Source organism: Neovison vison, chromosome 5, assembly GCF_020171115.1.
Source record: "Neovison vison isolate M4711 chromosome 5, ASM_NN_V1, whole genome shotgun sequence".
Lineage (NCBI taxonomy): Eukaryota > Metazoa > Chordata > Mammalia > Carnivora > Mustelidae > Neogale > Neogale vison.
In genome coordinates this window covers 13,992,869-14,016,673 of record NC_058095.1, presented here as the reverse complement: position 1 = coordinate 14,016,673, position 23,805 = coordinate 13,992,869, and the positions used below count along the sequence as shown (strand labels likewise).

At 43.7% G+C, this 23,805-nt stretch overlaps 2 protein-coding genes across 16 annotated transcripts in view; one reads left to right on the top strand and one right to left on the bottom strand.

Moving 5' to 3' along the window:
- Positions 1-5,265: 5,265 nt before the first annotated feature.
- Positions 5,266-10,442, top strand: C5H17orf58 (chromosome 5 C17orf58 homolog). Of its 3 annotated transcripts, none has more exons than XM_044247616.1 (5): positions 5,266-5,376; positions 5,497-5,596; positions 7,901-8,443; positions 8,694-8,885; positions 9,517-10,442. In XM_044247616.1, the coding sequence occupies exons 1-5, from the start codon at positions 5,374-5,376 to the stop codon at positions 9,705-9,707; spliced, it is 1,029 nt and encodes a 342-aa protein (XP_044103551.1). In that variant the 5' UTR covers positions 5,266-5,373; the 3' UTR covers positions 9,708-10,442. The 3 variants fall into 3 exon arrangements, with proteins under 3 accessions (XP_044103551.1, XP_044103550.1, XP_044103552.1); XM_044247615.1 differs by having other exon boundaries at positions 5,266-5,385; XM_044247617.1 differs by lacking the exon at positions 7,901-8,443 and having other exon boundaries at positions 5,266-5,385.
- Positions 10,443-13,375: 2,933 nt separating this feature from the next.
- BPTF (bromodomain PHD finger transcription factor) overlaps positions 13,376-23,805 on the bottom strand; it is a 158,647-nt gene continuing 148,217 nt past the window's right edge. For 12 of the 13 annotated variants that reach the window (XM_044247600.1, XM_044247601.1, XM_044247605.1 and 9 more), the window contains 2 exons: positions 20,809-20,995; positions 13,376-15,546 (listed from right to left, as the gene is read on the bottom strand). In XM_044247600.1, the coding sequence (XP_044103535.1) occupies positions 15,510-15,546; positions 20,809-20,995 (224 nt within the window). In that variant the 3' untranslated portion in view covers positions 13,376-15,509. Of the gene's footprint in view, positions 16,391-20,808; positions 20,996-23,805 lie in introns of all 13 variants that reach the window. The other variant, XM_044247603.1, reaches the window with a different exon arrangement.

Below are 23,805 nucleotides of genomic sequence, written 5' to 3'. Positions count from 1 at the left end.
TATCCTGACCTTTTGCACCCTGAATTAGTTTTGTCTATTTGTGAACCTACAGAAATGAAATTACAGAGTATATGGTGTTTTGTGTCCGACTTTTTTTACTTGAGATCATTTTTATGAGACTGATCTATATTTTGCTTTTGTAATTGCAACTCATTTATCTTCCTTGGTTTATGGCAACAAATGTGGTTCACAATTTTGTCCCCAGGAGACATTTGGCATTGCTGGAAGACAGTTGGAGGTAGAAGGCACTACTGGTACCCAGTGGGTAAGGTTGGGGAAAGGTGGAAACTGGTCACAATCCTGCAGTGCACAACAAAGAATCATCTCAGCCTCAATGTTAGTAGTGCTGAGGCCAAGAAACCCTGCTCTGGGGGCATCTGGCTGGTTCAGATGGGAAAGCATGCAACTCCTGATCTCCAGGTTGTAAGTTCAAGCCCCATTGTGGGTATAGAGATCACATAAAAATAAAATCTTGGGTGCCTGGGTGGCTCAGTGGGTTAGGCCTCTGCCTTCGCCTCCGGTCGTGATCTCAGGGTCCTGGGATCGAGTCCTGAGTCAGGCTCTCTGCTTGGCGGGAGGGAGCCTGCTTCCTCCTCCCTCTCTCTGCCTGCCTCTCTGCCTACTTGTGATCTCGCTCTGTCAAATAACTAAATAAAATCTTTAAAAATAATAAAAATAAAATAAAATAAAATCTTAGAAAAACAAAAATAAACCCAAACCCTGCTCTGTAGTATTTCAGTATGTCACAATTTATCCATTCCTCAAAGGATGGGGACACAGAAAGGTTTATACTAGTTACGATTGTGAACAGCCTGAAATGTTCATAACTTAGGGTTTGTCCCCATGACAACGTATTATGCAGTTAGGAGATTTCACATTTACAAAGAGGTTTTTTTTTTTTTTTTAAAGATTTTATTATTTATTTATTTGACAGAAAGAGTTCACAAGCAGGCAGAGAGAGTGAGGGGAAGCAGACTCCCTGCTGAGCAAAGAGCCAGGCATGAGGCTCTATCCTAGGACCCGGGATCATGACCCGAGCTAAAGGCAGAGGCTTAACCCACTGAGTCACCCAGGTGCCCCACAAAGAGTTTTTAATAGTATTTGGAACAGTTTTAATTGAATAAGAGCTGGATCCAGAAACTGTACACACAAAACATAAATGGGGAAGACTTTTTGTCATGATGTCACGCAAACAACACAGGATCTGAAGCAGCGTAGACACTGCCCACCCCCGTGTAACAACGATAGCCAAGAAGGAGCTGGGAAAGAAATCTATGGAGATGTTGTAAGGTTGGGGGAGGTGTAGTGGTAGTGAAGCGAGGCCTATAGTCTATAGTTCTCGTGTCTACCCTTTTATTTTCCAAATGTTCCATTACAATAATGTAGAGTGATAGGAAAATACAGCAAAGAGTTAAAAAACCACACACAAAAACCCAGCTACTCACTTCTGGACTCACCGTTGTCTGTGGGAGAGTTTGCCCATAGGGCACTGAGGCTTTCCAGCACTTTCTGCCATGGGATGGGGGGGAGCTTCCCTTGGGTACCATCTTGCTTCTGGGGCCTGGGTGGACTCAGGATGGCTCATACCTCCCCAGCCGCAGGTGCTGCTGTAGGCCTGCAGCGCGCATCCTCCTTGGTTGAGACCGTGAACCGCAGTCATTTTTCAAACCAGAGTTTACGTGGCTTCTCCTTCCTCTCTAACAGGTACAGCTTCTTAATAATTGCGCTCAATGCTGTAATTGAATGTTATTTTCCACAGTAGCCTGTGAGCCACGTGAGGGGAGGATCGATGTCCTAACATCCCAGGATCAGTCCGGTGTCTGTGGGAGTAAACCTCGGGGTTGTCTTTGAAAGTCTGAAGAATCTGGGGAGACCCTGCTCGCCATCGAGATGGTCCTGAAATCGTGACCACGATCTACCGCATGGGAAACAAAGCAAATATTGTACTCTTGTCGAAGGATGAGGGTGACTGAGATTTCTGGCTCCTAAAACAGTGCCCGGAATATAGTATTTTGATGCCAGCTGGCGGACTAGAGTTCAGTTCTGGCCGTAACCACCCAGAGTTAGTGCAGACCCCACTGTTTAAAGGGGGCGCCCCACAGCAATACCGCTCCTATTTCCTACCGCCTGGCTGCAGACCCGGGGGGGGGGTGTCTCTTGATTCCCTCAGGTGTGCTAATTTTCTGTAACCAAGCACAGAACTCAGGAAAGCATTACACTTAATGATCACAATTTTATGACACAGGAGACAAATCAGGACCAGCTACACGAAGAGATATATAGGATGAGATCTGAAAGGTCCCAAATACATAGCTTCTATGTGCTCTTTCCACGGATTAGGGAACATCACTCCCCTAGCACATCACCAGCCAGGAAGCCCACTGAGTTTTCATTGGGATTTCCTTCTGTAGGCCAGATGGATTAAATCATTGGCCATACAACTGAACCTAATCTACAGCCTCTTTTCCCTCCTTGGAGGTCAGGTGGGCTCGAAGTTCTGCCTTTCTAATTGCATGGTTGGTCCTTCTGGTGACCAGCTCCCTTCCTGAAGCTACCAAGGAGACCTCTAAGAGTCACCTCGCTAGCAAAACTCAAGTGTCATCCGGAAATCTCATGAGTAACTATGACACTTCTATCACCTGGGAAATATCAAGGCTTTTAGGAGCTCCATGCCAGGAACCTGGCATAAATTCTTTATTCTACAACACATAGTAGACACTCAATAAATATTTGCTAAGTGGAAAGAGACACCAAAAATGCCAGAAATTGGCAGGAGAGAGGAAGGCAGTTAGGCTCTTAGATTCTTCCACGTGACAAGTGTATGTGCCTATTATGAAGACAGACACATTAAGTTACAAAAAACCAATACCTTCAAACATTCCAATCCTATGACAGATTCCTTTTGCTCTGGTTTACATTACCAAGCACCCTGATGATAATCTGACTTCCCATGTGACTTGTGTATAGAAAGACAAGGCTAGACGGGCATACATAAGCATGTCCGTCTGCCTGAGTCAGTTTCTTGTTGCAAATTAATAAAGTGGCATTCTGGCTCACGTGTATCTGTCTCTTTGAGCTCTTTGTGCCTTCCACCTGTAGTGTCGTTGCTGAGCCAGACGCTGCCCAAGACCCAACCCGGACTCTGGCAAGTTCGTCCAGGCTGGTGCCACCCGGGAGATCTCTAAGAGCCCGTGGGAGCCATCCAGCCGGCTCTCTGCCTCTACATTTCAGGGTGTGGGCTTCGGGGCATTCACAACATTCCTGCAACAGAAGAGTTTCGGGAACACCCCACATTGGATCTGGGTGACTTGAATATAATCTCAAGCAAGCAGGTATGTCTGAGATGTGGTTGTAAATGAGAAAGCTTAAGCCTAATTAATTTTATTCCACTTGACTTAAAGAGCATGTGAAAGAAGGGGATCTGAGGACATCTGTACACTGGGCCTCAAGAACACAAGCCTCCAGAGGCTGGAGACACTGACTTTGGCGTACACAGGCTTTGCAGAGACTGGAGAGGTTTACTCTTTGGAAGGAAATAGAGAACTCACTCCTCTAAAACCCGAATGAGGAAGATTAGCCCACCATGAGCTGCAATTCAATTTAGTGCTCAACAAGCAAACTTCTGGTTAATAATCTGATTGTTGAATCATCTTTGCTATAGCCTTTCCATTGCAAATTAATAAGTAATGGTCTGGTTTATACATCTTCTTATTATGAGTTTGTTTAATATGAGTCAGTCCTACAAAACTGATGCATGGACATAAGTGAGTTTCAAGCTCAAGAAAGCTGAGGACCAGACTACAGCAGATAGTTACTCCCTCCAACATAAAATCAGCCTGTGGCTAGTCAGCCACCTCCTCTCTGGATGAATATATTTGCTTCACTGTATCTCTCAAACCACAGCACACCTAATTCAGGAAACTCTTCTTCAGTACTTTTAATTAAAAGTTTATTTATTTTTAGTCATCTCTACACCCCACATGGGGCTCGAACTAACACCCAGAGATCAATAGTTGCATGCACTTCCAACTGAGCCAGCCAGGCACCCCGCCCTACGGTGAATGATGGACATTCTCTTTGGATCCCCACTCTGGCTCCAGTTTTCCCAAGGAAGGATACCTTCCTTCAAAGCAGCCTGCTTTCTTGGAGATCTTGGCTGCTAGAATATCTTTTCTTAAATTGGAATTAAACATGTCACCTTATAACTTATAACTGGTTCTTTCACAAAATATCTGCTTATCCTCAGTTCCTGTGAAGGAACTCGGTGATGGAGCCAAGCCTTCTCACTCCCCTATTGTTCTCCAAGCTTTCCAGTGTCTTTCTTGAAAACATGATCCCCCCTGAATCTGGTCAGTCCACTAGCATTATTATTTTTGAGACATAAGATATTGCTGCAGCAGAAGTTTGTTATTTCTTTTAGCAGCTGCATCTCACTCTGGGCTCATATATTTCAGATAAAATGCCTTCACCTCAGTGCATTTCCCCTTCCTTTTGGGTTTGAGACTGCTGAAATGAGATACACGTTGGTAAGGCTGTGGTGAGCTGATTTTCCCCCCTGGGTGAATGCTATTTCTGTTCAATCTCAGGAAAAGGGTCCTTCACTCAGGACTCATATACAGAGTCATTTCAAGAATTCACACCTAAGCAGTGAATGAGTTTATTTTTCTTAGAAAGAGAGAGAAAAAACCAAAAGACCCACCTTTCTCTAGGAGAGGAGCCATCACGAGAGAGCTGGGGAGGTGTTTTTCTCATTTTTATCTCCTAGCACCTGGTTGGGTAGAAGGCACTCAGCATGGGCTTGATGAATCTAGCCAACGAGTTACTAATTTCAATTGAGAGAGGAAAGAAAAAAGAAGGAAAGAAAGAAAGGAAGGAAGGAAGGAGAAAGAAAGAAGAAAGAAAAAAAATGGGAAGGAGAAGAGAGACTACTTTGCTCAAGGCTGTTTTTCCTTCTGGTTCTAGAATATAAAAGTGGCATATATAGTACAATAGCTTAACCCCACCTAGGCTTCGTTTCTCTCAGACCCCCTGACACATTCCCGGAGGAATTTTCCTGTCATCTTGAATCCCTTCCACGAGCCCAAGTTGTCTTCAGCACTAATCCGCCTATTTGTTGTTGACTTAATCTGGAAAAAACTTCCTATCACTCCTTCTCCCCCACCCTGTCCCTCAGCCCCTCAACACCCTTATTCTCTCCACTTGCCCCACCCTCCCCTCCCCCCGCCCCACTCCGGTCCGCAAACCCACACGGGTTTCAAGTTTAGGATTTGATGTTGTTACTGCCCACAGACGTCCGCTGGGACAACTCGGAGAGGCCATGTGCTTGTCCCCCTTAGGAAGTGGGAGAAATCCCTGCAGCTCGGTTTTGTTCCAATGGTCTGTTCAGTGAGTGATTCCCGTTTCCCCAAAGGCTGCCCCTCATTAGCATGAACGGGGGTGGGGGTGTGGAGAAGGGGTGGGGGGAGAGAAAGAGCAAAAGCCCTGGCTCCGTTTTAGAGCCTGGGAACCGTGTCTACGAAAATGACAGCTAGAGCTTTCTGGCTCCTCTGTTTGATCGTTGGATCATCTCCCAAAGCCCCAGTGGCGGAGAGAAAAGGTAAGATCGGGGAAATGCTGAGTCCTGGGAGAGAAGCAGGGGTCGGGCGGGGTGGTGGGGGGACGGGGGGAGAAGGCGCGCTGAAGGGCGGGACGAGAAAGGGGTCAGAGTGTGCAGGAGAGGGGACTCCGGGTCCGTGTTCGTGTTCGGAAGGAGCAAACTGTGTCCCCAAGATTTTGTGTGTCCTGGCAGCCTTTTCGGAAAGAAGCCAGTTCTGCTACTGAAATGATCTCGAGCGAGCCGGGCAGGCTGGGGAAAACTTTGCATGTTAAGTAGTTGCTCCATCACGGAGGAGGGAAAGTGTCAAAAGGGGTCGCGGCATGCCTTTCGGGCGCCGTGCGGGCCGGGCTCGCAGGACGCGGCGGGCGCCGGGAGGAGCGCGGGGTCCGCCCTGCGCCGGGGCCGGGGTCCCGCGGGCGATCCGAAGCGCTGGGTGCGCCCGCCGCGGCTGAGGGCGAAGGGGAGCCCAAATCGGACATCTCTCCCCTCTGGCTGCAAGCCCCAGCGAATGGCCCGTGGGGGCGGGGGGGGGCGCGCGTACCTGAGTCTTTAAAACACGCACACACTGAGTTTCGTGCAGGAGATGAAAATAAGTTACTGAGGGAATGAAATAATGAAATAAGGGATTCTCTGCGGGGAGAGGTTTTTGTTTTGCTTTTCTTTGGATGTTCTTCTGATTCCCTATCTCTGGGAAAAACAGCTTCCGCACCTCACAGGGCGATTTACTTTGGGTTATTTTTCCACATGGAAACTGAATGACTTCAGTGGCATTTAACCCAAATATCAGACAATCTTTCCCATGACAACAGATGGTGATATCAATGGGGAAGCAGTTGTGAGGTCAACAGTTGTCAGGAATTGGATATCTACCAGAACTTTATTCAGCTGTGAATGGGACAACGTTGGACATAATGAGTCAGAATCAACCTCTCTGCAAAAACACGAACTAGAACCAGCTATTACTGCTGGGGGAAAGCTGATTTTAATGGAGATTGTCAATTGGGCAAGATAAATCCCTTTAAATGAAGTGTTGCAAGAGCTGCACGTGGGCAGACCCAGCTCTTCCATGCAAGAAGAGAGAAATGTGGAAAACCAACCCGTTGAGACCACAGAAAAAGACAGACAGGTTCTTGTGCCTCTTTGGAGGGCACTGGGACCCAGGCAAACGGGGAGGTGATATTGTGTAACTGGGCATGGAAAATTGCCCAGCTTCCAAGCTGGCCGAAGTTTGCTCACCAACCTGTCTGCAGAGCTGGGGAAAATCATTAATAATTTAAAAAAAAATCTGTTTTCATGCCATATCACTTAAGAGATTTTTTGCCACCAGGGAAGGGGAAATGTAAGTGGTGCTCGTGTGCTTTTATACTCAACCAGGGGCCTCGGCCTCCCAGCCATGCTTTAAAAAATCTTCCTTAGCTGTAGTTTACTAGTAAGCGGTGTCCAAGAAGCCAGATAAAAATCCACTCACAGAGACCAAGATGACAGTGTAAACACGGATGGGAAAACCAAATAGTTCTGTTGTCAGGGGCGCTTAAACAATTAGGAGAACCTGTAATATGAGACCTTTCCCCCTGGGGTTTGCTCTTGGTACTTTCTCAACAAACTGTACATAGCAAAAAGGCGGATGTTTATATATATATTCAAGAAACGGCAAAAAAGTTTGTTACTTAACCACAGCTGACCGTTGTGTTTAGCCCTAGAACAAACAGGTTGTTGCAATTTTAAAAGCTATCGATTTTAAGAGGTTCCTTAACAAAATGAGATGTTCCCATGTGGTGAGAAAATTTTTCTTAGTTGGCCTCGTTTTTAGAGGGCAAGACCCTCATCTCAGTCTTCCCCCCGGGGCCTAGGAAACCTGTGCTCTCCTCGGACCTGAAGCTGAGGCTTCCCTCCCCTCACCACGGAGCGCCTTCCTCTCCCCCCTCCCGTTCCCTGGCCTTCACTCCCCAGTCTCCCGGCCTCCGCCCTCCCCCCCCCCCGCCCCTCGCTCCTCTCGCAGGTGCTTGCTAAGTTTACATTGTCCCCATCTCCTCTCCCCTCCCAGGGCCTTTTCTTCTCCCGCCCCTCACCCCCACCCCGCCCGCCCACCGGCCTCTCAGACCCTCCGCCGGCCTTCCCACCCCTCTCAACCTCTCCCGCTTCTCCTCTCCTCCCCACTCGGCCTCCCCTGCCCTCTCCACAGGGTCTCCCCTCCCCTCTTCAAGCCTCCCCTCCCCCGCGCCGCTGCCCTCCCACTCGGCTTCTCCCCTCCGCGCCTCTCCTTCCCTGACGGCCTCCCCGGCCTCTCCTCTTTTTTCCCTACAGCGTCGCCGCCCCACAACAGGAAGCCCGACCCCGGCGGCGGCCCGAGTACGGAGGGGACGCCGGGGCCCCGGGCGCAGCCGGTCCCTGAGGAGCCGCGGCGGCCGCGCGCGGCCGAGGCCTCTCCCCGCGCTTGGCCCGACCCGCGACGCCGGAAGCCCCCGCCGCCCGCCGAGAACCGGGCCGGCTTCCGGGAGGCTGCGCGCGAGCCCGCCGGCCCGCCGAGCCCCCGCCTCGCGCAGGCCGAGAACCGCGCCTCGCCGCGCCGCGTGCCCGCGCTGGAGGACTCCCCGCGGCGCTCACGCGCCCGGGCCCTGCGCTTCCCGGCCGCGCGGTCGCTCGCGCGCGCCGCCGACGCTGCCGCCGGCCCCGCCCACCCCAACCGGCCGCGCGCCGCCGCGCCGCCCCCGGGGCCCGAGCCGGCGCCTGCACCGCCCCCGCGCCTCAGCCCGCCGCGGAGGGACGCGGATCCCGGCGCCGAGCCCTGCGCGCGCGCCTGCAGGGTGGACCTGGACGAGCGCGAGTCCTACTGCGCGAGCGAATTCGGTGAGCCCTGCCCCGCAGCACCTCCCGGGCCCGGGCCGCAGAGCCCAGGCCGCGAGGCGAGCCTTTCCGAGCCCAGGCGTGGGCTGTGCTCGCAGACTGCCCTAGGGGAGACCCTAGAGAAACCCACTCACTCAATTCTGCGATCCCCAGACCCATGTGGACTATTTCATGATGTGTGCAAAACTCACTGGGGAGAGAGAGGAAATGAGCGTTCTGCATTTCTCCAAACTCTTTTGTTTTTTGAAAGCAGCAGTGAATGGAATCGTTCACGACGTGGACGTGCTCGGCACAGGGATCCGGCTGGTGACTCTGCTGGTGGACCGGGATGGGCTGTACAAGATGAACCGCCTGTACATCACTCCGGACGGGTTTTTCTTCCGAGTCCACATACTAGTCCTAGACTCCTCCAGCTGCAATAAGCCATGCCCAGAGTTTAAACCTGGTATTGAAACTGATCTGAACACTTCATATACGGATTTTGTGCCACCACTTGTAACTTGGATGCCACAGTCTAGTCTGTTCGTTACCCCAATACCGTTTGGGCGGGGGGAGCAGCATTCTAAAATGAATAGAGTTTAGACGACAGGTATTTCTGCCACTCCGATTTCCGCTCCGTCAGCCTCCCTGTGCCTCTGGTTAAAGGTGGGAACAGCATGGGTTGACACAAAGCGGGCGCTCAGATATTTGTCGATAAATGGAGTGACGAAACAACGTTGCTAGAGGGGCACAGAAGACACTTTTAGAAAGTTTAGAATGTCTTTTTTTGGAGGGGGTGGAATACCCACTCCCACATCTTTCTAGAGGTGTGCTCTGGAAAATCCTCCTGATTACATTGTGGTTAGGACCTTTGTACTGGGATGCTGGCGGGTAATAATAGGCAGATAAACTGATTATCTTCTAAAGGTCCCTAGACTGTGTCCACCTGTTGTTGGAGGGCGAAACGTCTGAGATTTAACAGGTGCAGCAAGATAATAGATTGAAGCTTATGCTTTCCTTGACGGCCTTGCATGTTCTTACTGTTTCTTGGCATTTAAAAGACACCACGAATTTACATTTTGGGTACTTTTTTTCAGGAAGCAGGTATATTGTGATGGGCCACATCTACCATAAGAGACGCCAGCTCCCTACAACTCTGCTCCAGGTCCTGAGAGGACGGCTCCGACCAGGAGATGGATTGCTCAGGAGTGGCAACAGCTACGTTAAGAGATTTAACCGAAAAAGGAATGGGCAAGTTCAAAGTGCCATTCACACCCAGTGCGTTTGAAATGTACTATCCTCGCACTGCTGGATTTTAAGAGACTGTCGCGTTCAGCAACAAGACAGGAGTGGTCTGTCTTCATGGAATGGGGAATTCCTGTGGAGGAGGGCACACAGCTCCTTCTGGAACGGATTGTGTAGTTCCAACTCTAATCTCGAGGCTTCTGAGGTCCCTGGCAAAGTTACTGGAGTCTAGTGGCATTTATTCACACAGCTCAGATAACTGACCTGTCCAGTTAGCAGATCACTGCTTCATGTGGTTTATTTTTAATTATTTTAATTTAAATACATTCTTCAGTAGAAAGAGTTCACAAAAAAGCATTTCCTTGATTTTAAATATACAACTTTGAATAGGTTATATCACATTATCAAACCAAGTTTCATACTAAAACCATCACATTTTAAATTCTGTACATAACAGCGCACTAGTCAAAAGACATGTATGAAATGTCATTTAGATCAAAACACTAGGGTCAGAATTCAAGACAAGTATTCAAGTTGTACACTTAAAGAGTACTAACGGGCTTAATTCAAGCAAAATATTATTCAAACAAGTGTTCCTGATGTACCAAAATGTAAGAAATAGTTTATTCTCTTCCCTCCCTGCTCCTAAAAACAATTTGTGCCAAACTGGCAACTGTCCCAATGCTAAACATATTCTGGGTGTATCTGATGTCATTTTTCTATTAAGACCGAGTATCGTGTTTGTGTTTGTAAAGTAGTAAATCTTGCCTTGAAATCAGATCTTGGATGCACCTGGTTTTTTTAGCCTCATGGAGCTCTACAGGTTTAGGAAAAAGCCTTTCTCAAACTTACTCCAAAAACCCTGGAAAGGATATTCAATGACAGCTTGCAAGTATGTGAATTTTAAACATTTTTCCAGTTGGTTTGGAAAAGGTCTAATCACTAGCCGAATTTAAGATTCATTTTATACTTGAGTCCACAAGACATTTTAACAGTGTTTTTTTTCAGAAGACCAAGCTGTACATCAGTTAATTTGAAACACGTGAATAGAGACACGGATAATCCACAGCTGAAGATGACAGCCTAAGGAAAGATAAACAGGAACTGCATGAAAGAAAAAACAAACCCACAGCCTATCCTGGTCTCAGAGGAGAGGTGCTCAGGGAGCTCATGATGTGTCTTTAGACAGTCTTTAATGGCCACATAGAACAGAAGCACAATACATCCTAAAAGATGTTTAGGGCAGTAGAGCATCCACAAGGAAGCAAGAGTGTAAGACATGGCATCCGCCTGTGATGTGAGATACTCTTATTTGTTCCAGACAGAGGGCAAAGAGATAAAATAACATGTCAGAGCTCCTGACTCTTCTGTGGTAAAGTATCATTGAGGAAGTTTTGGAGAATTTTCCAAAAATGAGTTTTGCCCAAACTTACTAAAAATCATTCTAGGATTACTTCTTGGGAATGAATCAACTGCATTAATTATAACGTGACCTACTGGCAATAGAGTAAGCCGAGATTGAAGAGCTTCTGGCCTGTGTGTATGTGTTTAGGATAAACATTAACTGAGACCTAGATAGCACCAGTCATAAAAACCAAAGACGAATTTTTAAATGTGAAAAGGCTAAGCGGTGGTCTTGAATAACACAGAGATAAAAATTGCAAAATGGCCAAATAGATAAATTACTGGTTGGATGGTCGTGAGTTAGAATGTGAAGAGTTAAATCACTTTTACATAAGCCTGAGAGTTAGGGTTTGATTAGACCACTTTGATGATACTAAGTTTCTGAAGAGTTACGGGAGCACACCCGATGCCAGAATCGTGTAATCTGTGTGATAGATAGAGGTCATATGGTTAGTGTGTACACACGGGGAGGGAAAACAAGCCGGCCAGCTTTATAGAAACTGCCCAGAACTATGGCCGTCGTTCAAGACCAGGTCTTGGGGCACCTGGGTGGCTCAGTGGGTTAAAGCCTCTGCCTTCAGCTCCGGTCATGATCTCAGGGACCTGGGATCGAGCCCCACAGCGGGCTCTCTGCTCAGCAGGGACCCTGCTTCCCTCTCTTTCTGCCTGCCTCTCTGCCTACTTGTGATCTCTCTCTGTCAAATAAATAAAATCTTAAAAAAAAAAAAAAAGACCAGGTTTCGATGAGAGACAGGTGAGGCTCAAACGAGGTAGAACAGTGCTGGGCAAGGGAGTCCGTGCACTGGAAGGAGCAACCAAACAGATCATCCTGGGTTAGGCAAAAAAGGTTACAAAGAATCGCATTTTCAGTATTAATCAGGAGCTTGGATGCAGTCTTAACTTTATGCAAAACTGTAAGCAGCAAGTTCATTGTAGTTCCTAATCCTTTTGTCCTACAGGAAGATTTTTCTTAGCACATGGATTTGTGCTCCAAAGACCATAAAAGGCTATGTGCAGGTGTAAGTCCCTCATCAGTAAAATACTCCACTGCCTTCAAGAGGAACCTAGCAGCATCCCTCCTTTGAATTAAGCTCTTAGAACTCAAGAAAAAAAAGCAGTTGTTTTGCTTTTAGGCCTATAAAAATATATACTCTTATTTCCAAATTGGATCAAATGGGGGTGTGATCATATAAGAAATGTCTTTTCTGGTAGCTTACTCGAAGTATCCCTAAGTATCTCAGAATATTTCATATTATTAAAAATACTCATATACTGGCTCTCTGCAACCCCTCCACCCCCGCCAGCCCCCTCCTCCCCTGCCCAAGCACTCACAAGACACTGCTCTGCCCATGAGATCTCACCATTCCCACTTTCAGGACGAGAAACTGGAGGCTTCCAAGAGTGGCCTTAGTCACGAAGAGTGGGAACTACGGTAACTAGCTAGCCCTGTCTAGCTCAGCCTGCCCGTATGTGCACCTTTAAAAGGTCAGCACCAGGCTGGCTCTCTAATATCAGAAACACACACAGATGAATACAAATAAGGAAAGAACCTCAATTTACAGATTCTGGGAAAGTAGATTATAAACAACAGCAAATCTCAGGGTCTCTAAATAACATTCCAGACCATTTGAAATACAAAAAGACAATTGTTCTACTTTGGAAAAGATCTCTGGAAGTTCACGATTTTTTCTTTTTAAACCTATTGCAGGACATGAACTAAAATACAAATCCTGCAGACTCCAGACGGGAGAAAAAAGCCTTACCAATATTATGAAAATACTTATTAGGAAAGGTTTTCAAGGATTGTGAATTTGGCAGATGAAACATAACAAGCACCGAAAATGCTTTTAGCCAAGGAAATCTACTGATGCAAATTACATGTATTTACAAGCCTAAAGACGGGTAGAAAACCCTAACCGCGTATCACAAATGTACAGTCTACTACTTGGATTATTCAAAGTAAAACAGCTGTGATATGTTTATCTTATTGGAGAGCAGGAGCTTGTCAAAGAATACTCCTAGAAAAGCAGCTTTTGAAACTCATTATGTGTTATAAGAATGTTTTTCAAAAATTACTTCTGAAACAAGACTAAAGCTCTGTAGTTAATAAAACTATAAAATGTCTATTTATACAGCGATAGAAATTACAAAAGGCTTTACACTATTAAATACACATATGAAATTAGTATCTTCCTGGTCTGAGGATTCCCATAAAATTTATCTTTTTTGGTACAATCTGGCAATGCCAAGGGCTACAGAAAGTGTATCAACCAACCAAACCACTATTTCATTAGAAACTGCACCAAATCCAATGTCAAAAACATTACTTTATTTTTCTAGGATGAAATGTCCTATTACGTACAAAAGGAATTGCTGTTTAGAATTTGCCACAATCTGTTAAAAACATAGCAATCTATTGCCTACAAGTAGGAAAGTTCTTGCTGCAACAAGTTTTAAATGATTAAGCCCATATATATCTATATCTCTCTCTATATATATGAATAAATAGTACAGAAATACTGTGACATGACGAGATGCAGAATGATTTTATAATTCATTAAAATGTAGGATTCTTGCATCAGCACAGCGCATACAATAGGTAACATTTTTTTTTTAAAGTATAAGGACAAAATAACCTGTATTTGACTACTTCCATGTTAGTTATTTTAAGCAAAACTTTGTTTCCATGTTTTCATATTGAGCAGTTAGTCTCTTTAAGTTTGTAAGCATAGGTTTGTGACATTTGTATGTACAAAAAGGAATGGGCTTCACGAGATAAAATTAACCCAGAATAACCTGCACACCTGAGTCTGTCGATAAGGAAGAACTGGGAACTGGAGCAACATTGTTCGTTCTTTTAAGAAACTAAGGTCCGGGAAAGGTTTTGCATAGCAGGGTGATATTAAACAGAAGGAAACTTTTTAAAAACATGATTTGACAAATTCCAGAAACCGGCAGGACAAAGCTAACATGAATTAGTGCAAAATCTAGTAAAATTTTTGCAAAGCTGCATAAACCAACTATGGCAGATCTTACAGAAGCTATTATTACAATGCGGTAGGTAATACAACGTGTAAGGTTAGAACACCAAAAGGAAAGACATGCAAAATACACCATCCTCTGCTGTTTCCATTTTCCCCCTACTGCTTACACTACTTTTCTTATGTGGGAAAAAACCCACAAACAACTCAACCAACCAACAAAAAAAATACAAAATGGATGAAGTCATTTAAAAAATGCCCCATATAAACTCTAAGTAGCTGTCTGTAACTGATAATCTGCCTGGTATTATGTAATGTACAGAGGAAGGCAATGTGTATTTTGCCACATTACCCTTTCGTAGGATTAACTCATACGAACAGGATTAGCACCCCTGAAGATTCTTCTCTGATGTGATGACAGTGGGCTGGGAACTAGGAAATGAAGGGCCACGACTACTCTGGGGAAACTCAGGTGCAATGAGATTCTCCAGCCTGCTGTGTACCTTGCAGCCCTCCCTTTCCCCTCAAAGGCTTACAGATAATCATTAGCGCACATTCAAAGACACCATCTGTGGGAGAAAAATGATCTCCATTTATTTTGTTTCATATACATCCATAGTTGAATTTTAATACAAAAAGAAAAAAATTAGAATCTGACAAATGTTTACAAACAAGATACCTTCAAATAGATTTTACTCAGTTTAGCCTGGTGCAGAGTAAATGACAAATTGTACTGTTATATTCAAGGCAACAGAGTCTGTAATCCAGGACCACTTAGCCCAACCTTTATGCAAGCTTAATTTTTATCTACCATGAACAATAAACTCATTGTTGATTCCCAGTTGTGTGTGTGTGTGTGTATGTGTGTGTGCACATGTGTACATAGCAGCTCCTTTCATAGAAAGAAAAGACATCTAGAGGTCGTCTTGTACTTTTACCTACAGGAATCATGATAAGATACAGAATGGATTACATGTAACCGGGGCTGGATTTTATAAGAAAAAATAATTAGCTGACAAATGAGGGCAGCAATAAAAAAGCGTCTTTTTTGCAACAATAAATAAATACAGTCAAAAGTTTTCTGTGAGACTCTAAACCAGCTTCTTCACTGAAGAGCAGACGTGGCATTTCCATGGAGTTACACTTGACCCCATATTATCTTTTTTTCTTGCTTTCTTTTTTCTTTTTTTTTTTTTTCAATAAACAAAGTTTTCCCGCTTCTGCCACAATAGTAAAACCATTTGATCTTGACAAGATAATGGTGTCGTTGACTTTGCTTTTCCCTTGTCCGTTGGACAAAATTGGCCAAGAATATAATTGGACTGTTATGACCAATAAAAACGAAGTTTAGGTCAAGTCTTGTCAGGATAACCTGACTAAAAACATCTGGCTCCTTAATTTAAAATAGTTCAGACAACCAGATTCTTGCTGTGTTTTATGTTAGGTTAACACGCTGAACTTTAAGAAGCTGTAGACTGCAGTTTGTTGTTATGAGACCTACAGAATACAGAAAAAAGGGAACAATTAAGCACCCTTCATTTTTTAAAAACAATGATGCTTTATGTGGATGCCAAGGTCGGTTTGTCTGGGGGAAGCAGCCATGTTCTTTCATTCGCCCTTGGCAAGCAAATATATGAGAATGAGTAAGAAATTTTTAACCTAAAATAGAAATTTTCACTGTACAAAGAAACATGATAGTTCACTGGAAAAGGCCATTATTAAAATATATATATATGTGTCTGTGTGTGTGTATATATATATATATATATATATATTCATCTAATAAGATTACACATTTTTAGCCAGAGGGACAAATAGAAACACGTACAGAAGCATTACCATTATGGTAAAGATGTATGTGTGTGTGTGTGTGTGTGTGTGTGTGTGTGTGTGTGTCATACTTATTTACACTGACTTGGGGGAATATAAAGAAAAAAATATATTAAAAAAAGAGAAATAGCAGTATTAAAAATCACATTTGTCTATTAAAGTCCAGAAAGTCTCCTTTCTAGTTTCACAGTTTTATTCACAACTTTCGTTAGTAAAACCAAATTACTGTACAGTTACCAGGACTAAGTCAAAGTATGGTCTATTGCAATAGTGTATATAAATACAGTATTCCGGGAGTTTACAATTCTTAAATACATTGTTCAACATGGCTGCTAGAATAAACTGTTTACTACTATACATATATTTTTAACATTTAAAAAATTATATTAACTAATATGAACTTTTAGGGGGCAATTTTGAATTAGGTAATCACGTGGTACAATAAAAGATAGAGTGACCCCAACATCCAGTTCTGATTCCAGTTAAAAATTCAGACTAAAGATATCAGAATCTGTAAGAAAAGAAAGAACATGGATGGTATAAATGATGAATTATAACAAAGTACAGTAATGAAAATAATGTGCAAACAACACTGGAGATCATAAATTAAAAATGGGGAAAATATGGCAAAGAAAAAAACCCATAAATCAATTAAATTTCAATGAATGGATACATATGTGTCTCATTCTGCCTTAACCCTGGAAATCAACAAAAATTCCCTAACATTTCACATTTCACAGAATTGGGCAAACTTCTCAATTTGTTCCAATATTTCTCAATGAAAATGATGTAAACTCGAATAAAATAAAAATCTACAAGAAACAGCCAGATGGCAGGCTCTCCTAAGTGGCCCCTCTACTGTGAGAGACTCAGCCCCTGGGCCTCCTCTCCTTTCCCCAATTCCCTCGTTTTGTCTCAGGCCCACAGACGCTCTCCTCTCCGTCGGCAGCTGCTGCCAACCCTACTCTGAGTTCTGCCTGCAAGTCTGGCAGCAGGGTGGGGTTCAAATTCCCCAGCTTCCACCTCACAGTCACCACCAAGGGCTAAAGCTTTTCCAATTAAAAAAAAAAAAAGCAATTTTAGAAATTTAATTGGAGGAAGAAACAAATGAGGTACAAATAAAAACACAGGGGAGACTTAAAATGAGTTGTGGTCCTCGACGCTAACCTTGACCCCACCTGAAGTCCAGGCTCCCAAGGACCAATTACTTTGAACTTCTTGGGTAGGTAGATTTCTTACACTGCTATTTCTTTTTTTTTTTTTTTATCAACTTTGTATCGCTTCAGTCCTGCTGTGGCAAAGGAGAACTAAGCTCACATAATCATTTTCCCACCTCCTTTCTTGAATTCAAGTTTTACTTCTAATTTTAAATTACATCTTTCTGTGCTTTGTCTATAGGTTGGTTCTAAAAGTTGAAAATCAATGTACTGTTTACACTAGGAGGACTATGTAAATATTTTTCTCCTTGTGGCACCTACTCGGTTGCTAAGAGGGCATTCTTAGCATTCCTATTCAACTCTAGTTTTTCATGGAATCTTGAACTGCCTTTCATTTTTCCTCTTATGTTCTTCAGCTAATTATCTAATGTATGAACCATTTCTCCTCCCAAACACCTTCCTCTTGGGAGAGTTCCATTCTCCTGCTCTGGTCTGGATGGCCTGCTGCGTTGGCCTACTGCACAAATGAGATCCTGGGTCAGAAGAACTCATATTGTCTTCTTGAACCTCTTGTTTCTTGGATCCAAGACTTTGTTCTCTTGATTTGCTTCTTTATTTTGCTAGCACACATCTTAAAATAACTTGCTAAGAAAGGACACATGAGAAAGAGTGCCTTTCTGAGCCCATGACTGAAGATGTGCTTTTTCTGCCTCTGCACTGGACTGTTTGGTTGGACACAGAATTCTAGGCTGAAAATCTTTCTTCACACTTTTAGATTTATTCCGCCAAAGTCCTCTAGCATTCCATGTCATTAGAGAAAAGGGTGACAGCAGTCTGGTTCTTGTTACTTTATAGGTTCTTCCACCTTCTTTAGAAACTCTGAGAGGGGCTTCTTTAAACCTCGGCATCTAGGAATTTTAAGTGATTATATGCGGGATGGACTTTCCCCCCTTCGTCCAGTTGGCTTATTCTGTGAATCAACTGTCCTCATCATTCCATTCCCCACTCCATCTCCTTACCCCACAAGAATGTAAGCTCCAGAGGGATTCAGTATCGCGTACACAGAGGGTCTCAAAAACCATCTGCTGAATGAATGAACGTGTTTTCCTTGGGTTTGAAGTCTTGTGCCTGTCATCAGCTCAGGGAGTTTCCCCTATTAGTCTTCTGATGGTTTCTTCTCCTCAGTCCTCTTTATTTCTTCCTTTCTGGAATTTCCAGAATTCCAGAAAGGAATTGTGAATACTGGATATGCTACAGTGTATTTTTTCCTTTCATAATTTTTCATCTACCTGCCTTTTTGTTCTTTGCATTGAGAAAGCTCTCGCTTTTAACTTCCATGGCTTATAGTTTAGATTTTGTTTTAGATTTTTCCTAGCCACTCTTTCTGATTTTTCTTTATTCCTAATATCCTGTTAGTCATTTTGTTGATTCAAGATCTTTTTCTTCTTTTTTTAAATAAACTCTACCCCCAATGTGGGCCTTGACCCCAAGATCAAGAATTGCAAGCTCTACAGAACGAGCCAGCCAGGCGCCCCTAAATTCAATTACCTTCTAAAATTTCTCTTGGGACATGACCGAGAGTCTTGCTTTATCTTTTTCAAGTTCTCTTTTTCATTTTCTCTGGAATTTATTCTTCTGCTATACCTTGGCTTTTCTCTTTTACACTGCACGCTTTCCTTATACCTCTGGCCATCCCTTGCTGGCTGTTTACACTTAAGACTAAGTTAAGGGCGCCGGGGTGCCTCAGTCATTATGCGTCTGCCTTCAGCTCAGGCCATGATCCCAGGGTCCTGGGATGGAGCCCCGCATTGGGCTCCCTGCTCAGTGGGAAGCCTGCTTCTCCCTCTCACTCCCCCTGCTTGTGTTTCTACTCTCGCTGTGTCTCTCTGTGTCGAATAAATAAAATCTTAAAAAAAAAAAAGAAAAGTAAGTTAAGGGATGAGACAGGTGCCTGCAGAGCCCTATGTATGTGTGCGGGGCTGACTGCCTTAGATCAAGGCTCCTCAGGCTCAACACTGCTGACATCCCGGGGCTGCAGAGTTCTTTGCTGTGGGGGCTGTCTTGGGCTCTGCGGATGTTTAGTAGCATCTCTGACCTCTACCTACTAGATGGCAGCACTACTTCCCACCTCTCAGTATGACAAAAAAAATGTCTCCATGCACTGCGAAGTATCCTATGGGGGTATGGTTATGGGCAAATTATCCCCATCGAGAGCCACAACTTTAGGGCTGTGGACCTAAGCAACCTTTAAAAAAAACAACTCATCAGCTAACCAACTTCTACCGTATTCTTTTCTTATTCTGAGTTCATCCCTTTTTATTTCCTTTTTTTTTTTTAAGATTTTATTTACTTATTTGTCAGAGAGAGAGAGAGAGCACACACGCAGGGAGAGGCAGAGAGAGAAGCAGGATCCCTGCCGAGCAAGGAGCCCGATGTGGGATTCCATCTCAGGACCCTGGGATCATGACCTGAGCCAAAGGCGGCAGTTTAACTGACTGAGCCACCCAGGCATCCCGCATCCCTTTTTATTTATTATTATTTTACTAGGGGCTTCACCATATTGAGTAAATCCTCTTCCACCTTAGGTTTTACAGCTAATGGGTTAACGGAGAGATGATACAAATGGGAAAGTATTATAGATTTTGTAAAATTTCTTTGTCCTTGGTCTAGAGGCTGCCTACCTACCTGGTTTCCTTCCTTCCTTGCCTACATTTTTTGATTCCTGAGCTTGTCCCTTATCTTTAGTCTATGTAAAGGGATGCTTCAACACAGCTCTTGATCTACCTTGCTGCAGGACTAGGACAGAGACAACACCCTATGGACTGTCCTGAGAGGAAAATGATGAAGCCGAGCACCACCTCTTACACTTTGGTATGCAGAGCCCACTAGGTAAGAGGGATGGCCAAGGTCCCAAACTAGCCAAGATCTACCCAGTTTGACTATCTAGGGAGGGTCCAGCGTGCGAGCTGGTAGATGGGGGGTGGGACCAGTGAATCTCAGGGCTTCGAGGGGTGGCAGTTATCACCAGATGGAGAACGGGCTTCTGTTGGAAGGAAGGAAGTCATGGGCTTGAAAAGCAGGGACTCAAAAAAAAAAAAAAAAAAAGAAGAAGAAAGAAAAGCAGGGACTGAAGTTCAGACACTGGAGGTTCAAAGGAAAGGTCTAGTTTGCCCACAGAAAAATACCCACAGAAATAAACCATTTTATGACTTCAAAGATACAGCAAACATAAATTAAGAAGAAAGTACTTAAATCCCTCTTCCAGGTCTTCCTCTTACTCTAACCTCTACGACAGTCATTTTTATCCTTTTGCAAACTCAATATGGGCAAGGGCTTGGGCTTATTACTACCTCGGTATGGGCCCCATGGCATTTCTTTAAATTAATAAATAAATTGTATTAAGTAAACTCTGTGCCCAATGTGGGGCTCAAATTCGTGACCCTGAGATCAAGAGTTGCAAGCTCCACTGACCAAGCCAGCCGGGCGCTCCTGCCCCACAGCACCTCACATTCCACACGCATCTGGTAAGTGTTTTATTTTAAAAAATTACTTATAAATTTTAAGCAAATCACAAACTCAACAATTTCTCATTACTGAGTCTGTCTTCTTGTCCTTGGCGGTATATCATAATGCTAGAGTCTTGATTTTTTTTTTCCTTCAAGATTCTTGATTTCAAGGTTCAAATTTACCATAAACAGCACTACATCCCTAGACAGAACAGTACAGAATTTGAGGAACTGGATTACTTTTGAACACTAAGACACATGCTCACCTGCTAGCCTTGAACCCTTTCAATTTCTGTACAAAGAAGGACTCCAGAACTTCCGCACACTGGTAAAAAGGCGAGTCACTCGGATTGTAGTAACGACAGTTATCAAAAATTTTGGTCATATCTGCCACAAATTCCGTCAGCTTTTCATAATATCGTCTTTGTACTCTTTCTTCCATGGTGGCAAGGTCTTAAAAACACAAAACGTAAAAACATTTTCAAAGCTTAAAGGTCGATCCAATGTGAATCTTGCCCACAGTTCTGACTCACACGAGTACAGATTTCCTGCGCAAACAGTCCAGGAAACGAAGCTGATTCACCAATGGAAACTACTTAATAATTCATGAAAAAAATAGGAGCACTTCTCCAATTTTGTTTTTGATTGGGGATTCTAAAATATAAATCTTGGCTACTGTTAAGAAGGTACTTTTATATTCAGTTAACTACAGAAAATAGCCCTTTATTCAGCTGTGTTGAAATAAAAGAAGCTACACCAACACCATCAATACACATCTAAGTACATTTTTACATGCGAACAATTACGTTTATACACTACACGTACAAAGAGAAAGAGGGAATCCAAAATTATAAACAAAAAATCTTTGTGGTTTTGTGGTATCTTTGTATCTGTATTCGATTTTAATAACGTAATTTTTTCATTATTTATTTTTATTGTTACTGTATATTGGTAACAAGTGATACTGACTTAACACTTAAGGTGGCAAGGATGTAAAATGTCTTCTTAAAATAAAGGGAAAAATATTAACTGATATGAATAAAAATAGTATGTTAATAGTACAGGTAGTATGCCGAAATTACTAAAATAATTCAGGCAGCACACAGGTTAAGTGCTTTTGAATATACTGAACTAAATCTACCTGTAATAACATTACATCCTAGGAGAAAGTTGTGGTTGAAGGAAAATTCCATATACAATTTTTTTTTTTGAAGATTCACTCATTTGAAAGAGAGAGAGTGAGGGAGAGAGCATGAGAGGGGAGAAGGTCAGAGGGAGAAGCAGACTCCCAAAGAGCTGGGAGCCCGATGCAGGACTCGATCTCAGAACTCCAGGATCATGACCTGAGCTGAAGGCAGTTGCTTAACCCACTGAGCCACCTAGGTGCCCTTCGTATATAATTTTACATAAAAAACTGGTGATCTCAAGCCAACCCAGGACTGACAAACTCACAGGTAACAGTTCTAAATAAATCTCAATAATTAGGGGCACCTGGGTACTAAAAGGTACTAAAAGACACAACATTGTGAATGTGATTAATCATTGAACTGTGCATATTAAACAGTTGTTATACATATATATATATGTATTTTTTTTTTTTTGGAAGATTTCTTTATTTGAGAGAGGGAAAGAGAGAAACTGCAAGCAGGAGGAGGGGCAGGGGGAGATGAAGGAGGAGGAACCAGATGCCCGCTGAACACGGAGCCTGACATGGGGCTCGATCTCACAACAGTGAGATCATGACCCAGTATCAAGAGTTAGATGGTTAGGGGCGCCTGGGTGGCTCAGTGGGTTAAGCCGCTGCCTTCGGCTCAGGTCATGATTTCAGGCTCCTGGGATCGAGCCCCACATCGGGCTCTCTGCTCTGCGGGGAGCCTGCTTCCTCCTCTCCGCCTGCTTCCTCCTCTCTGCCTGCCTCTCTGCCTATTTGTGATCTCTCTGTCAAATAAATAAATAAATATTTAAAAAAAAAAAAAAGAGTTAGATGGTTAACCAACTGAGCCACCAAGGCTACCCCTGTTTTATATATATATATGTGTGTGTGTGTGTGTGTGTATCTCTGTTATATATATATCTTTTTTTTGGTCTTTTTTTGTATTTTTTTTTTTACCTGTTATATATATCTTAACACACCCACACACCCATCTTTGATAGTTCCAGTTTATGTAGATAAGGGAAAAAACATCCGCAAACATGCTCCTAGCCTGATGAAATTTCAAGCAAGGCTTGGGCACATGTACTGTGTGCAGTAGGTCCAGCAAGCTGTACAGGAAAGAGTAAACACTTAATATAGCACTTAAGTTCTGCGTACTTCCTGCCTGGCTAATTTTAATAATGTATGTGAATAGTGCTTGGACATTTTGTGATTCCAACTTAATGAGACAGCCATTAAAAAGAAATTACTAGAGGGGCACCTGAGTGGCAGTCTGTTAAGTGTATGAATCTTGGTTTTGGCCCAGGTCATGATCTCAGGGCTGTGGTACAGAGCCCCCCATCAGGCTTTGGGCTCGGTGCGGAGTCTGCTTAAGATGCTCTCTCCCTTTCCCTTCGCTCCCGCTTGTGCACTTGCTCTCTCTCAAAAAAAACAAAAACAAAAACAAACAAACAAAAAAAAAACCAAAGAAAGAACGATCTAGGAGAACATATACCTGAGCATTTATAAATCTGGGGAAGGGCAGAGGACTAAAGTATGACTCCAGAAGCAGAATTTATAATGGGGAATAGATTTAAATCCAAAAGTGTTAAAAATGATCATCTGCTGGGGTGCCTGCGTGGCTCAGCAGGTTAATGTCCAACTCTTGATTTCAGCTCACTTCATGATTTCAGGGTTATGGAACTGAGTTCAGTGCTGAGTTCTGCGCTCAGCAGAGTCTGCTTGTCCCTATCCCACTGCCCCTCCCTGGGCTAACACATTCACACTCTCTCTCTAAAATCAATCAATCAATCAATCAATCAGTATAGGACTTCATTTTGAAGTAGGCTTCACACTGATCTCATGACCCTGAGACCAAGTTTTGAACTGAAATCAAGAATCCAATGCCCAACTGACTGAGTCACCTAAGTCAGTCCTTGGGATATAAAAGAGCCCGTTAAGGAACAGTGACAATATGAATATCTAGAGAGAAAAACCACAAAATACATAAATAGGAAACTCACATAAAATTCAGACAATAAGTACACGTCACTAGTTACTGAAGTCATGCAAAGCCAAAGAACCACTTTCTTTATCCAAGTTAGCAGAAATTAAAAATAACACATCGGCC